At 43.4% G+C, this 16135-nt stretch overlaps 2 protein-coding genes across 3 annotated transcripts; both read right to left on the reverse strand.

The window, feature by feature from the left end:
- Window positions 1–43: 43 nt before the first annotated feature.
- On the reverse strand, window positions 44–3966 carry LOC122620650 (GTP-binding protein SAR1b). 2 transcript variants are annotated; one of them, XM_043798226.1, is made up of 6 exons: window positions 3869–3966; window positions 2895–3035; window positions 2065–2184; window positions 1926–1991; window positions 790–1025; window positions 44–720 (listed from the first exon to the last, which is right to left on the reverse strand). In XM_043798226.1, the coding sequence occupies exons 2-6, from the start codon at window positions 2935–2937 to the stop codon at window positions 604–606; spliced, it is 582 nt and encodes a 193-aa protein (XP_043654161.1). In that variant the 5' UTR covers window positions 2938–3035; window positions 3869–3966; the 3' UTR covers window positions 44–603. The 2 variants fall into 2 exon arrangements, with proteins under 2 accessions (XP_043654161.1, XP_043654162.1); XM_043798227.1 differs by lacking the exon at window positions 3869–3966 and adding an exon at window positions 3820–3843.
- Window positions 3967–4461: 495 nt separating this feature from the next.
- LOC122621536 (farnesol dehydrogenase) lies at window positions 4462–8438 on the reverse strand. The gene is made up of 5 exons (XM_043799434.1): window positions 8298–8438; window positions 8071–8236; window positions 7892–8018; window positions 4790–4925; window positions 4462–4660 (listed from the first exon to the last, which is right to left on the reverse strand). Exons 1-5 carry the CDS (start codon window positions 8436–8438, stop codon window positions 4484–4486), a joined length of 747 nt encoding a protein of 248 aa, XP_043655369.1. The 3' UTR covers window positions 4462–4483.
- Window positions 8439–16135: the final 7697 nt, after the last annotated feature.

The following is a 16135-nucleotide window of genomic DNA, read 5'->3' on the forward strand; positions in this document are numbered from 1 at the left end:
TAAAGGAAATCAATAGCGACATGTACAATTCATAAACTTGAAATAAAGGTAGGTAGCTACAGTTTATTCACGGAACAGCGTCGTTGAAAGCACATGCTCTTAAATAAATCACCTTTAATTTGCTATAATTTGTTATTCATAATTATTATTAAAAGTTTCCCTTGCGCACTCGCACTCCTCGCATCCTTCAGCTCCTTACAATCCTTACAATTTATCCCGATGTTCCAGATAGAAAAGTTGTTTGCACTTTCATGTTGTTTTGTGTTGTGTTGTGTTCTCCTGTCTTGTGGCTTCTTTTTTCCCGCGATTGTGTGTGGCTGGATTAAACGGCGTCGTTTAATTACAGATGTACATTGTATGGTTTTCTCGTTTTTATTATAATGAAATATTTGTTTTGTATAAATTAGAAATTGCGCACGCAGCTTCGTTTTGCTTAAGGTCTGACGTTTTGAATTCGTCTGGGTTCATATCCCACCGGTTTTGTTTCTGTGGTCGAATTTGTTTTTCTTTTGGAAATTTTGTAGCCAAGTTTTCGGTTTGAGAGTTGAGTGGTGTTCTTGAAATATGGTGCTGGTGGTGGTGTTGGTGGTTGTTAATTCTGACTTAATCGATATACTGCGCTAACCAACGGAAACCCTCGCCGTAGCCCTGTCGCTTCAGCACGGAGCACATGAACAATTCCAGAGGACGGCCGGGCAAATCGGCGCGTGCAACTTTGCCCTGAAAAACCAAACGGATATCACTTAGTTAAATGGGAAGCCAAAGGAAGGGGGCTTTGGTTTGGCTCACCTTGCCGGTTGTTAGCTGATACAGTCCAAACACGTTTCTCAGCTCATCCTCGCTGGCCGCGCCGGGCTTATCGATTTTGTTGCCCAATATGAGCACGGGGCAGTTGGACAGCGCCTCATCCGTGAGCAGCGAATCCAGCTCGTTTTTGCTCTCCTGGAAGCGGCCACGATCCCAGGCGTCTATTAGGAAAACGATGGCATCCACAGCGGGGAAGTAGTCCTTCCAGACACGTCGTGCTGCAAAAGTGAATATGGGCCATAAATATGCGAATAAATACAACAGCAGCGGTTATCACAAAAGGTAAAAGCTCTGATTTAGTCAAGATCTGTAAGTTAGTAGTCGCTGCCTTCGACCAACAATCTGTAATTTATATAACATCGCTGGAATAACAAAACGCGAGTCACTGATATCAGGCACAAATCTGATATCTTTCTCCCGCTGAGAACCTTTCTATTTAGTATACCTAGTTCCGAAGCGAAAACAATCGTCACGATGACGAGCTGCACTTATAATGAAGTGCTAGAGCTTCTTTATCAAAACAATTGGACTCTACGAGGCATTTCACGATGTTTGACCACTTTTCATAATGTTCATATTTATACAAATATATTAACTGCTTGTGTGCGAGTTTTGCGTGCACACTGATGTGCTGTTGTTGTTTGTTATCTACATATAGAATGTTTGCCTTCGTAATATTAATAATAAATATGTCGCCTATACGTGCACAGTGGGTTGGGAGATGGTATTCTTTCACATATATGAGGACAATTAAATAAGAAACTGGGTGCATGCCAAACTTATAAGTGATTCTATGCAATGGATTACATTCTCTAATATTCGGAGGTCGCAATATCGAAGTTGAACTGCCTGGGACCACTGTAGTGGCATTGCTTGGATGGGCGTTCGAGTGTGTGGCGCTGATTGAACGCAACAAATGCTACGAGTGTAAGACCCACTGGCTGTATGGGTGACCTGATGCGCTATATTTCATGCTGATTGTCGTGGATCTGGCGGTTTTGCTTGCTGCGCCCTGCGATATTTGCATACTGGTCTATATTTAGTCGTGGGCACGTACGGAAAATAGCTACGATTTGGATGCACATTCCCCTGAGCTCTGGTGAAGATTAGGCACTTACCCTGAGTGTGGCCACCCAAGTCGAATGTAGTGAAGCGCATGTTGCCGATGGACAGCTCCTCGGATGCTGCAAGCGATAATTGGTTAATTGGTTAAGGTTACACAACGATTTCCGTCCAGGAAGGGAGGAGTAGACTCACTTGGATGCAGTGTGGGCACATGCTGCGCCAGCTTATCATCTTTGAGCATATGCAAGAGTGTGGTTTTGCCAGCATTATCCAGGCCCAGGAACAATAATTTGCCAGACTTTTTCCACAGACCTGAAACGAGGAGAGCGTGTTGAATAGCCTTTGACTCGAGCGTCACCAATTAATATACGCAGCTAAACTAACACTAGTGACGGATCACTTGTGTTTGCGCAGCCACAGACAGCCACATATACGTTGGAGGTCAAGACAATAGCTCTGAGACTTCGGTCTAACTATCAGCTTGGCTATCCAAGTGCCATTAGCCTGATTAAAGATGGAGCTATGAAAGAGATACGCTTATAAAACGTGATATATGTGCTAGCAGCTTGGTCTGCACTGTGTACTGTACTGTGTCAGTACTTAGGTGTGGAATAAATAGAACTTTTAGCATTACAAAGCAAACAGAAGTTTAGCTATCTAGACCCCGGAAAACCCCCAAAAATGTCTGTTTAAAGAATTGAGGCTAAAGTACATGGCAATCAATTAAAATTTCCTTCACAGCAGTGTATTTTATGCATGTACTTAATAGTAATGCATACTTAACGCGCACTTGTTGTGATACGAGAACCCCAATGGGAAGTGATACTAAGTCATGCCAGCCCTTTGTCTATAAGCACAATTCAACCTCTAGATCTCGAGATAATCGCTATCATTGTGACCTCCGCTGTACAGCCGTCGAGTTTGGGTTTCTTTGATGCGGCGGCTGCCTTGTTGGCACTCGCTCAAGAAACGCCGCCCCAAGGCACAATGCCAGAGATGCAGAGATGGGCGGAGATGCTTACCCAGGTATCCCAGCACTCCGGTGAACCAGTCCCAGATGAACATCCTGATGGTTTCTTGTGGCTATCGGTTGCGGGTGAGTGGCTCCAAAAAGCGGCTTGTGTGTGTTTTTGTGGGGGGAAGAGAGCTGCTGGGCTAGACGGCTGCCGGATCGAAAAGATATATGCATGGGATAATGGGTTAGTGCGCACTTCGACTCAAGTTCAATGTCCAGCCACCAAAACAACAAAGGCGACCGCAGCGGCAACAACAACAACAACAATAGCAACAGCAACAGCGGCTTGGCCAATAGGAAATCAATTCTACGGCGGCTCAACTTCCGGAACCTTGACACACATACACATACACACGCTCACGCACACACACCTACATACACACAGTCGAGCGGCGGGGACCTTGCGGATAACGCTTCCTTCTGGCGGCGAATTATTCGGGCTATTATTCAGTTAATTAGGTTAAAACCTGTTCTTTGTCAACTGGGCAACACTTTCTTTCTTTCTCTATTCCTCTCCCTCTCGCTCGCTCACTCTCTCACTGTCTGTCTCCCTGTGTGTGTGTGCCACTGGATGTGCGAGTGTGTGTGCGCGTGTGTGCCTGTCTGTGTGCAACTACGTGGTAACACGCATTATATTATACTTTATAATATCATTTCGCCTTTGGAGCACATTTCGTAATCACACTTCGGACGGCAGGTTCACGCCGATCACAGCCGCACCCTCGAAAAAGGCACAAAAGAAGGCCCAGACATCCGGACATCCGATTCGGAATCGAAATCGGTTTGGGATTCGGATTCGGATTTTGCACTACGTGGACGCATTTCGGAATTTTAGAGCCCGCTGCTGCGGGCAGCTTGCGTTTGATGGGGGCTTTTGCGTATGCAATTGCTGTTGTTGTCGCGCGCTTGGATCGGTGGGGGCCGCTGGTTACCGTGCGGCTGCTGTGTGTATCAATTATCAACTTAATTCGCTTTTTCTACCTCACGTTTTTATTGGAGTCAGTTCAGTTTTTTTTTAATCATAAGCCCCAGTGTGACCAATAAGCTAAAGCTGCGAAAAATCGATGTCTGTTTCGCACTTGGCAGTGGTAATCGATGTTTTGGTGGGTAACTTTGCTAGAAGCAGTGCGCGCCCTTTCAATGGTGGATGGTGCACTCGCTAGCCATAGCTGTACAGCCCTGGTCTTTTGATGCAGTCTGGTAACCCTGCCTCAAAGTGGCATCTCGACTAAATGCGCGGGTAATTTAAATTAAAATTTGTATATAACTAATGTATTCATAATGTTGTCAAAACCAATTACACGAATTTAATTATTTATTGATTGTACAAATAAACTTCTTAGAGAATATAACGTAAGTAAGTATAACCAACATTGTAAAAGTTATCAATGGATTGTAATGGTATAATAGTATTTTTAATATAAAGTAAGTAAAAAACAAAGTACAAATTGAATTATCAGTTGCTTGTAATGTAATTTTGGATATATGTATGTATGTAGGCGTATATGAAAATATGCACTTTGGTTTTCTAATTTCAGAACATATACAAATGTAGTAACATTATTTATGAAGAAAGTACAAAAATTGAGCTGAAGTTCAATCGACCTTCCGCATCTGCTGCAGGATGATGTCCTCCACCTGGACGCCATCGGGAGTGTTCAGCGCATACAACACCGCCTTGGCCACATCACTCGCCTGCAGCTTGGGCAGCTCGGCCACCGCCTGCGAGTAAACACTAAGGAAGTCCGTGTCCACCATGCCCGGGCAGATGCTCTGCAGTGGAGGGATAAAAGTATAAAAGTGTGGAGAGGGTAACCAATGACCAGACGCGTCATGTTTGCCGCATTTCCCGCGGATTAAGATGGAGGATGAGGCGCCATGTATGCACTGCATTTAACTTACCGTTAATTTAATATTTAATTTGAGAAAATGTATTTCCTGGCGCACCGTTTGGCAGAGGGCCGTAATTGCATGCTTCGTGGCCGGATAAACGCTGAATAAGGGCACCGGCACTTCCGGAATCCGATGGCCAAGCACGCTGTTGTCAAATGTTGTCCATACACATGTCCGTAGGAGCAGCAGGAGGAGGAGGTGCATCGTCCGCATGGCAAGATATGGCGGTGTGGCGGGGATGGAAAATAAAGACAGAGCGGGGTCACAAACGGCGGGTGTGCGTGGGTAAATAAAGTCAACACAACGGATTTCAAGCACTTAAAACGGCAACAAAAAACAAGTCGCCGTCGAACACCTACGGAAAATGACGGTCAGCAGCTGACGGGACCAACGGAGTTTCCATCGCCCACGGAAAACCCACTTTGCATGCCTCAAAGAATGTATGCGGATGCGGATGCATGGATGTCCACCCACGTCCGTTTTCAGTTTTCAGTTCACAGTTTTCTGCATTCACCTGCCTGCATATGTCGCTGTGCATTTTATGCAAACATTGCGTAAACTTCTTTTAATTTTACGCCAACACTTGACAGAAAAGCATGAAAGCTTCTACAAAAAAAATATTAAAGTTTACTACACATGCTATAGAAATATAAATTACCTATGGCTTGCACATTTCATCCTATATTTATATAATTGAATAAATATTTTAATGAAGTAATTCACTCAAGTAGTGGTGCATTTTTTCGAGTGCATTTAGAAGAGCATGGGGTGGTACTTATGGCTGTGAGCCTGGGGCTTTAAATGCAAACAATTGCCAGCGTTGCTGCAGATGCTGGGCGGCCGGCATACTCTTGCAGTTTTTAATTAATTAAGTCTTAATATTATTGCACTGACATTAAGCGAAATGCATATGGACGACCGCCCTACTCAGCCCACCTGGCCCACCTGCCACGCCCCTTGACACACACACACGCCTCCCGGAACGTCACATGCTCATTAGCAACGCCTCGGCTACGTTTCCAGAACGGGATTGTCTTTGCCTCGCAACGCCGCCAAATAAATACATTTTCTCATTAATTAACGTTTGCGAAGTTCGAAGTCGCAGTTTTCACTGCCCTTTCCCCCCCCAACCCACCTACCCACCTAGCCGCTTTCCCTGCCTGTCCGCTTTGCTCAATTGTATTCGATTGCGGACAATACGCCTGTGTCCGCTGCTCATTATGCCGGAAAAATGCGTATGAAAATTCCGGAAAATGCGTACTTACGGTGTGTCTTTAATGCACTTCGATGATGCACTTTCCGATTGCATGGGAATGTGCAGGTAACGCAATGGCGTATTGAAATGGTTTGTAAAGACTTCCTAAAGGAAAAGGTTTCATATCACTGACATACGCAGCTATTTAAAAGAACTTCAAAGCTGACAAAAATCTATATTTTTAAATAAACGTTTAAACATTTTTCACCAAGATAAACGTCACCAAATTCGTTTGAGATATCATATTAATCCCATTTTGTGCTTGCAATCTATTTTGCGCACACAGATTTCTGCACGCATCGAATTGCCATCTTTGCATAAACTGAAAGCCAATCAATAAATAAGATTGACGTTGGCTTTGTTGAATTTGCCTTAACATTTCCGCATGCTGACTGATTTTACAGCCATGAAAAAAGCAAACGCACACACACACACACAGATATTCACGTATGTGTGCACAACAGGCCAGTCTGCCAGCCCACAGTGCGTATACGCAATTATTCAATTTTGCCTTTTGCTCATGGGCAATAATTGCTATCTGGTTGGGTGGGTGTGCGTGTGCGTATGCGTATGCACTCAAGTAAATTTCATTAAAATTAAATCAATGCAATTTGAAATTAAAGCCATAGCGCAAATCAAACATGCGGCTTAATGCGCAAAATTTTTGATTTTAAATGCGGTACGCATTGGATTCCATCGAATAATAAAAATCACATCGACGACTGCCAATGGAGGAATGCAAAATGCAAATGCAAATGCAATACGCATTCGGCTTAATGCAAAATACTTAATTATGTTGAATAATTGAGTTGTTGTTATTGCCGTTGTTGCTGTTGTTCGGGGCAAACACATTGGCCATGCAAAGCTTTTAATGCACCACCCGCACCGCAAAAACACGATGCGTGCCCCCACCCCCCACCCCGCGCTCAGCATTTAAATATCAATAAGTGTTTGTGCTGTTGTGCTTGTTTGTTTGCCGCATGGCTTTTAATTTAATTTAAATAACGCGGCGACCACTTCGAACCCTTCGCCTTTGTGCGAAAACCTTTCGCATGCGAAATGCATTGAGCTGACCAACTCCGCACAACACGGCTATTGACTGACCGCCTGCATTGTTTGCACTTTCATTAAGCCCCGATCGGCTGGCCGAACCCTCCGTCTAAGCCCGCCCTTGAGCCACCCACTATCCACCACCCACCATCTACCATCCATCACCCAACACCGACGAGCCTACAGGACATAATTTGGCAAATATTTTGCCACTCAAGGCAGCAGCTTTTGGTCAGTTGTTTGCGCAGCACAAGCAAAACTATAAAGCAAATATGTACGAAAATGATTTACCTCCAACTCCATCACTGTATGCACACTGCCTTTGTCCGGCTCTGCACTAATTTCGATTTAAGCCCAATTTTCCCATTTCAGCTGGGTAAACAGCGCTCCCGAAATGATAACAATTACCCCCAAAAACAGCCAATTGTGCCTCTTGTGTGCGTGTGTGTGTGTGTGTTTGCAGTTGTGCTAATTTTGTAGCTCTATCTAATTGTCTCGAGTCAATAGACAATCCTTTCAAGTATAGCTTTCAATTGCTGGCTCTCTCCTTTTCGTTGGCTACCAACACTTTCTACGAAATTGGCTTTAATTAAGGAACACAAAGTCGAACGAAAAGCAGCTTGGTCATTGAACTCTACCCAAGTTGTGTTCCAGATTCCTGATTTAAGTCACAGAAGAAATATGGCATGCATATTGAGAAATACTTAATGGGGAGCAAATGGAATATCTTTTGCATTTAACCTTTTGAAATTCAGGGAGACTATCCTTTACTGCGGTATATTCCCTTGGCCATGGGTGACACTCACCTGTTCATGACCACAATGTGACCGCGAACCTTGACCGCAGCCATGTGCTTCAGTGCCTCCCGCAGGCAGCCGGCGGTGGCCACCACATTCGTGTCGAACAGTTCCTTGATGTCCTTGGTGGGGGACTCTGAACGGGGGAATGTAGTCTCAGTAATTCGGAGTTTGTACGCTGCACTCACCGCTCAGGAAGTTGGCCTTCAGGATGCCAGCGTTGCAGACGAGCACATGAATGGCCTGGAATTTCTCACGAATCCAGCTGAAAGCGCTGGTCAACTGCTCTTCATCATTGAGGTCACATTGCCGGGCAAAAATCTTCCCCTCGCCGGTCACTTGCTCCCTGAGTGCCTGTTTGAAGTCCCAAAAAAGGTACTATTATGGGTGTATATAAGTTTATATAGCTGTGCACCTCAATGAGTTCCACTCGACGAGCTAGGCCCACAACTACCATTCCGGCATTGGCCAATTCCACAGCTGTGGTAGCTCCGATTCCCACGGAGGCTCCAGTGACCACCGCCACCTTGTAGCGCCAGTAGAAGTTATTTTCCATGGTCAGAGATGTGCTAAATCTGAAAGGACAGTATGCAGTTTGAGCAATAATAACCTTATGGCTTCGATTGCCAGTGACAACTGATGTTGGAAGCTGAAGGTGATCAGTGCCACATCTATCACAGCTGCAACCGCAGCACAGTGGGTCTCGTCTACTTGGAAACATAGGTAATGCCTTGCCTACTAAATATCATTTTATAGTTAAAGCTGGGGTTATAGATAAAATATATGCAGGTTTTTCTGAGTAATTTTTGCATAATCTAGTACTCTACAAATTCAGAGATCTACATAGGTATATTCGAGTATGCCTTATTGACTTTAAGAATTTAAAGACAAATGCATTTAGTCGAAAGGCTCTTAAAGTGAGTTCTCTATTTGTAACGTCGGCGTCTTTTGCCATTGGGTTTGGATCATGGGGCACGCGTCGCTCTGGCTGAAGTCGGATTTAATTGATTGCAATTTACTGGCTGTCTGTGCATTGTGCGACTGTAGCTTGTAGTTTGCATTTGCCTAGTTGCACTTTGTGCCTCAGCCTCAGCCTCCGCTCATCCCTTTCCCTTTCCTGTTCATGGAGCATTGCACTCGTTTGCATTTCACTTCCAGCTTAAGCTATCTTTTTTATGCATTTTCTTTTGTCTGCCTGGGTCGGTTTTGCTGGTCGGTTTTAGCGGATATTTGATACCAAATGAAAAATCTCATTTCGCTGTGCGGCTTTGGTTTGTTGTCACTAATCTCTCGGGCTGACACTTGAGGATTATTTTCATATTTCTATTCACAAAAACTCTCGGCACTCGGAGTGGGTGGAAAATGGCTTGGCAACGGTGGAAAACCTCTTTTCCCATCACTCGGCTCTTTGCATACTCCTAAGACTTATTTGTGTAGTGTTTTATTTATGAAAGTGTTTTATTCTGGTGTGCTTATCAACGAAGCAAAAATATTTATTTAGGAATTTTGTGATGCTTTTGGGCTTAGTAGTTACTAAGACATTGTTGTGTTAGAAATGAAAAGGGCAAAACACTTTACAAATTAAAAAGTACCTAACTAAATACATTTATGTCTGTGAAATCAGCCTCTCACCTAATATTCATACGCAATTCTTATTCCGTTTTTGTTATTAAATATTAGCAACCATTCCATGCAGCAATCAATCGCCGTTTCGGCAAATACAAAAATATGCATTATCGATAATCTGGCATAACATATTCCATTATAGTTTGATAGATTCAACAGCAGGCCATGAATATTCGCCCAGGCATTCGAATTCGCTTTCCAGTTGAACGAGCTGCTCGGAGCCTTATCGTATTTTTGTAATTACCAAACAACAGCTTGGTCAAAAGGGGAAGTGAATGTGGATGTGGCTTAGGGGGGGAAATGCCACTTGGCTGGCTTCTTGGCCATGGCTCAGTGACTCTGCTGGCAAATCAAAAATCAACTTTATCTCGGCCAGTGGAAGGAAAGTATTTGCATGTCAGTCTCAACTGTAGATGCACCCAAAAAATGCACTTAGACTGGATTTTTGGAACGGGACAGGAGCTTGTGTACGTTGCAGTTGACAGCCATAAAATGCAGGTGCAGGAGAATGAGTCCTTTGTGGCTCAATGGCTGCAATCGTCCAGAAGTCAGGCAATTGTTTCGATTGGCCGGCCGGCCATAAATTCCCTACCATTTGTGTCGTACAGTTGTGCTGGCTGTTAACTAACAGCCGGCCAAGCCATGCAAATCAATTGCAATGCAGCCGAGGGTAAAACGCCCGGCAAGGCGACGGAATTTATGGGCCATAAACCGAAAGTGGCCAGAACGAGATGCTGCAGTCTTGGCTGTGGGGTCATCAAAGTGCCTGGCGTTTTGGGCTGCATTCAAAAGTACAATGCAAATACTTTCCTGGCACTTCAAGTGCCCTCTTGGCTCACTTGAAAAAAAGTGCACTCCTTTTTCGTAGTACTTCCTTGTATGAAATCATTTACAAAGAATATTATATCTGAAGAAATCAAGATCTATAGGCAAAGTATTAGGAAATCTGCAAATAATTCTCAACTATTTTTCCTGAGCTCAAAATTAAGTTGGATTTTTTTGAAAGTATTGCTGCTGATAATGCCAATGAAAATTGATAGAAAATTGGCGCACAAACTGTTTTTAGTTTGGCAACAGCTTACTCGATTTGATTTCCTTTTTTGGCCCACTTGTTCAGCACGGTAGTTGGGTGCTAAAATGGAGTGCGAGGAAGTGGTTTTTCCGGGCGGGTGTTTCAAATAAATGAAAAGCTCCCGTCGTGGCAGAATTTATTGTTGCATACTTTTCGGCTCAGCGCCCCGTGGCATGCAAAAAAGCAACCAACGATGTTTGGGGCGGTGGATGGGGAGGGGGTGTGGCAAAGAGTTTTCTCTGCAAACATGTGTAGCCTGACCTGGCACACCCCCCTGGAGTAGCAGTACCCCCCGCCCGCTGGCCTTGTTTATTTTTCGGTTAAACCCAAATATGCATTTTTCATGGCCTCGACGGACTTTCCATCCACTGCGGTGCACTGCATCCGGTTTCGTTCCTTTTTCAATTGCAATAACATTTGTCGGAGCCGAAACTTAAATTGCATTTACCAGCATTTTTGGCAATTAGCGCTTACGTTTTTACTACACGCATATCGCTCATTCGCCATGTGGGCTTATAAACCGAATGAAAAAACAGATGCCACAGTTGTATATGGAAACAATGGCCACGTTCAAATGCGTTAAAAGTAAAAAGTACTCGCGGCGTGTGCAAACAAAACGTCCAATTAAATTAGAACAACTTTTCTTTCAAGCCAAAGCATTTAATTAAATTACCTCATGCTCTCGCACCTCCATTTGTGCAAAAAAACCAAAAAAAAAGAAATAAAAACGTAAAATAAAAGTTGTAAAGTCTGTATATTCAAGCAACTTTTTTGGCTGCTGGGCAAGCACTTATTTAAATAAATAACATTTAAAAGGAATTTGTAGAATATGCTGAAATGTGTAAGCCTGCGAAAGGTGGTTTAATGTTGGACTGCAGTAAATCGACTGTGAAAAGTGATTAGAACTAGAGTTTGTGCTCTTAATTTGAAGTACTTTAGGAATTTTATAACAATAAATTATGGCCAAGACTTTTATCTATAGTTTTGTGTATCTAAGATTGCAACTAAATTCGTTTCCATGTTTTCCATTCACACTTAAAGTGACTTGTGCCCAAACTGACTGACGTCACAGCCAATCCTCGAAATGTTTGTTATATGGCTATTAATCAAAGCTTGACACAATGATTTAATTAAGTGCCACGCCCACATTGACACCTGTACCTGTGAGTTCAAGGGTATGGTGTGCAGAGGTGCTAACCAAAAGGCAGTTACAAAAGTTTGTTGGCATTTTGAAGCACATCCAGCGCCAGTTGTCAGGGGCGATGACGGCACAGAATCCATTTTGCGGACCCCTAAAAACTATGCCAACAATTTTAATGCGAAATTCCAGAACGGTGTTCACTCGTTTTTCCCTCGGCTCTCCGCTTTCCCCCCTCCGCAGTCGACGAACGAATTTTGATTAAATTGAAATTTATTTTAATTAAACAAGCGTCGCAAATGTCTCATTTACGCTTCAATGACACGGCAAAACAGATGAGCCGAAATCGGGTGTGAGTGCCTAGAATGTGGCATGTTTTGCGGTCTGCTGACAATTTTGCCCTGTGTGTTATCCCCGTCTCGCCAGTAAACCATTCCACATTTTCTGAGTTTGTCCCCGAAAAATTGTTTCCAACATTTTGGGGCATTTTTATACCTGTTACTCGTGGTGTAAAAGGGTATAATAGGTTCGTTTAAAGTATGAAACACCTTTCATACTCCATGAAGTATATATACGAGTATACTAGTCGGACCTTCAGTTTGCGGCCTCTGCGCTTTGCTTATCATCAATATGCAAAACTTACTAGGTTGCACTAACACTAGCTGCATAACGGGTATCTGATAGTCGAGAAACTAGACCATAGCTTGCTCTCTTCTTTTTTTTGTGGTCTGAAAGAACAACAACTGCAATTACATATATTAAATGCTCGTCCGCCCAACAGAGTGCTTGCCATTTGTGGGCGAAAGAGTTGAGGGAACCGAAAGGGAACCAAAAGGGAAGGCACCATTAGACGGCACATAAGCCGCGCTTAAGTCCAACTAATTAGCCTAAATTTGTTGGCAGGCTAACAAACGCAGCCACCTGATAAGTGGGTAGAAAGTTTTCCAGGGTATGCCAAGTTCATGGGGCAATAAGGTCAGGAACTTAAAAGGTCGAACTAGAGCCTAGATAGTCAAGTACAGTCTATCAACAAATCTAAGAATTCTAGAACTTAATATTACATATATAATATATACATTACATGGAACAATATATTGACAAACTGGATTTGCAACAGATACATAAACCTACTTTCGGTCTCTCAGCACATACAAAGCCTTAAGGACATAGTTCCTAACAAATCAGTTACAGGGTATGCTTACTTCGACATAACTCCTACACGTAATGGCCGCCGCCATAAAGAGTTAACTGTGCTGCATTTACCGCTAAGCGGATGCACGACCACAAAACTTTTTTGGGGCTGCGGGTGGCAGCTGGCGAGTTGCAACGCGAATGCGTTTGCTACTCTGCTAGTTGCTGGCTGGTGGGGCAGTTGTTGCAAGTGCTGCTAGTTGCCGCTGATGTTGCTAGTTGTTTGTTGCAAGTGACTGTTCTTGTTTTGGTGCTCAGGCACTTTATTAGCGAGCGGGCCAGAACAGCGTGCAGTGCCATTATTTGATGTTATTTATGAGTTGCAGACGTTAAGACGCGAATTGCCACATGCCACATGCCACCAGCCACACCGGCACTCTCACCTGTTTTTGCCACATAAGGTCTTCCATGTTATTTTCATTGCGCGGCACAAGCCTGGCCCGGCAATTAGAGGCAAGGTGTTTGGGATTCGTGGGTGGCCGCCTTCATTAGGAAGAGTTCTTGCCACTTTCGGGCTGCCTGATGAGCTGCCATTTGGTCCTTGAGCGAAATCTAAATGTGCATTAAGCTGCAAACAAAATGGGCAACTTAGTTGGAATACTTCCTCGGCTGGCTCGTTGGATTTCTTTCGATGCACAGAGAGAAACAATCCAAAGTGTAGCTCAATGTATGAATTAGATATTTTTTAAATTTATTTTGAACTATAGCTTACAATTTACTTTTTGCTTAAGTAATTTTTGGCAAAGAAATACCCTAGCAACAATAAGCAACTATTGTTTTTCTTTGGTGTCCTTCTAATTCCACTGGGCTCCTTTAATTTTGCTCTGGAGCTGGACAGGACTAAGTTTTTACAGCTGGTCGCTCGTGCATGTCGCCGGCGATCCTCGCCAGCTTCCAACTGCATCCAACAGCCCGCAGCGTCCTGCATCCTTCATCCTGCATCCTGCAGCTTGGCAGATTTCGTGAATCTGGACTTGCTCCTGCCGCAGGCATAAATCACGTGCGGCGCGCACAAGAAACTTTTGATTTGTGAAATCAAAAGCCATTTGCTGTGCTGCAATCAGCACAAACATTGTATGCAGCACTGGCGGTGCAAACTTTTGCTTTTTGGCACTCGTCAGATATGGATGCCATCACCAGGAACAGGAACAGCAGCAGGAGCAGGAGCCGGAATCTTCATCCTGCAACTTTTTCTTGTTGCGAAAGTTTTTAATAGTTTGTTGGCGCTTTCGCTGATTTGCTGCAAAGCAAAGCAACGCAAAGTTTCTTTTTTCCCGCAGCTCTGGCATTTTGTCCAAGGAGGAGCTCTTAAAGTATGCTATGCACTGCCCACTTGCATCGCATTGCCTGGGAATGCTAAATTTCAATGGACTCTCTAATGAAGACTGGCTGTGCGTGGCTGCTTCTAATACGCAAGTAGTTGCACTCAAGCACTCATGTATTTTTCACATCTTTGTATGCATGATATAAAGTGTCCGATTTGTAGGTTACAACGGTATGCTAGGTGCAAGTGACAGCTTGCCACAGGTTGCAGTCAGCTTCAAATAATAAAATGCCATAAAAACTACAACATAAATATTGCCACACTCACTGCCAATAATAAATTCAGCAAATCAATAAAACAAAAAAGCAATATAAACTATATTTATACAGGTTTTGCTGAGTTAAAAGTATAAATAAATAAGAATAATATGAAATCATGAACAAAAATGCAAACCCGACGGATTTAAAATGTGTGTAAATTTGGCACATTTAAATTAAATCTTGTAGTGAAGAGTTTAGGAAAAATCCCGATTTAAATGGTATTTTCTTGTCTACAAGCGTCATTCTGAGTGGAATACTTACTCGCTTTTGTTGGCCCGCTTTTCTACTATCTGCAAGTGGGTGCGACGTGTCCGCAATAATTTGGTCGCACTGCTGTGCAAAAGTGGGCCTCGAACTCGGACAAAAAAACGTGTAAAAAGAAAGCGAATATGTGTCAGACGAGAATGGGGCAAGAAAGGCGGGGATTTGTCACATTTTGTAGGCTGCAGCAGGAGCACAAAAAGAGGCGACTAAAATAATCAACTAAGCCAAGTGCGGCAACTGCGACAAAGTGTGCTGCAGCAAATGAAGAAAGTTCGCGCCCGCTTTCACCGCATTTCCCTTTCCTTTCCCTGGCTTTCTTCCCTTCGAGGGGCTACATTGCGTAAAAGTCGTTGAAAAGTAGTTAAACTTCTGCATTTTTCACTGACATAATTCGCGAAAAGTCGGGCGCCTGAATCCTGAATCATATATCCAAGTGCTAGTAATAAATTCCCCCAGTCATGCCACAAAGTCAGCCAAAGTTGCTAAACTCCTTTTTTATATGCGGATGTGCTCCCAAGCATCCAGAGCTCCATTTCCATATGGCTGAGTAGAAATCAGTTGGAATAGAGACAGAAAAGCGCAATTGCAATGAGCGCATAATTTGTATGGCAAGTTGCTTGGCGGATTGCAAGTGAACTTAAAGGGCAGAGTTCTGCATATAAAGTTCTAAAGTTGTAATATAATAATTATATATATTATATATAATAGATAAAGAAAGGCTAAAGACTTAGTGTTCTGGTATGCCAAAAAAACTCATTTAAATAGGGATGTCAAAGCGGAAATTGGTTATTAAGGTAATACCATATTATTAACGTTTTTATATACAAAATAGGCCACTAGCACAACTCAAAGCGTTTATGTGACGTGTCTACAAAAGCAGAACTTAATTTAAATTATTTTATGTAAAAAAATGCATTTTGCAGCGTCAAAAACATATTTTTTGTCATCAATAACAAAAGTTAATTAGGTAAAAAAGTGTGAGTGCAAAAACAGCGTATGCATTTAAATTGCTAATTCATTTCCCTTTTGGAACACGTTGCTGACCTTCACCCAACATTGAGAGCTCGATTAAAGCCGCAAGAATTTGCCATTGCAGTCGGGGGCCACGCCCACTTTCCCAGCCCCCCAAAAACAAAGAGGGAAAGGGGGTGAGCAGCAAGGGGAGGGGCCGAACAAATAGCAACAACGTCTGGTTATGGCCAAGTTCAAGCCAATGTCTGGCGGCGTCTGGGGCACGTGCTGCCCAGATTCATCTCCGTCAGCGGAAGCCTCAACATCAGATTCAGATTCAGCTTCAGATTCGGCTCCTTCTCAGCCATTTCTCTCAATTTAAACCTGGCCCAGGGAGCGGGGGAGGGGGAGAGGGGTCAAAGGGAGT

The sequence above is a fragment of the Drosophila teissieri genome, chromosome 3R, assembly GCF_016746235.2.
Source record: "Drosophila teissieri strain GT53w chromosome 3R, Prin_Dtei_1.1, whole genome shotgun sequence".
Lineage (NCBI taxonomy): Eukaryota > Metazoa > Arthropoda > Insecta > Diptera > Drosophilidae > Drosophila > Drosophila teissieri.

Excerpts from the sequence above, each read along its gene's own strand:
- LOC122620650 (XM_043798226.1), bottom strand. The coding sequence starts at position 2,937 with ATGTTCATCTGGGACTGGTTCACCGGAGTGCTGGGATACCTGG. Across the intron at positions 2,185-2,894 it reads CGGAGTGCTGGGATACCTGG|GTCTGTGGAAAAAGTCTGGC; the intron begins GTAAGCATCTCC and ends TCCTCGTTTCAG. Across the intron at positions 721-789 it reads ATCAGCTAACAACCGGCAAG|GGCAAAGTTGCACGCGCCGA; the intron begins GTGAGCCAAACC and ends TTGGTTTTTCAG.
- LOC122621536 (XM_043799434.1), bottom strand. The coding sequence starts at position 8,438 with ATGGAAAATAACTTCTACTGGCGCTACAAGGTGGCGGTGGTCACTGGA. Across the intron at positions 8,019-8,070 it reads GAAGGCCAACTTCCTGAGCG|AGTCCCCCACCAAGGACATC; the intron begins GTGAGTGCAGCG and ends TCCCCCGTTCAG. Across the intron at positions 4,661-4,789 it reads AATTAAATATTAAATTAACG|AGCATCTGCCCGGGCATGGT; the intron begins GTAAGTTAAATG and ends CCTCCACTGCAG.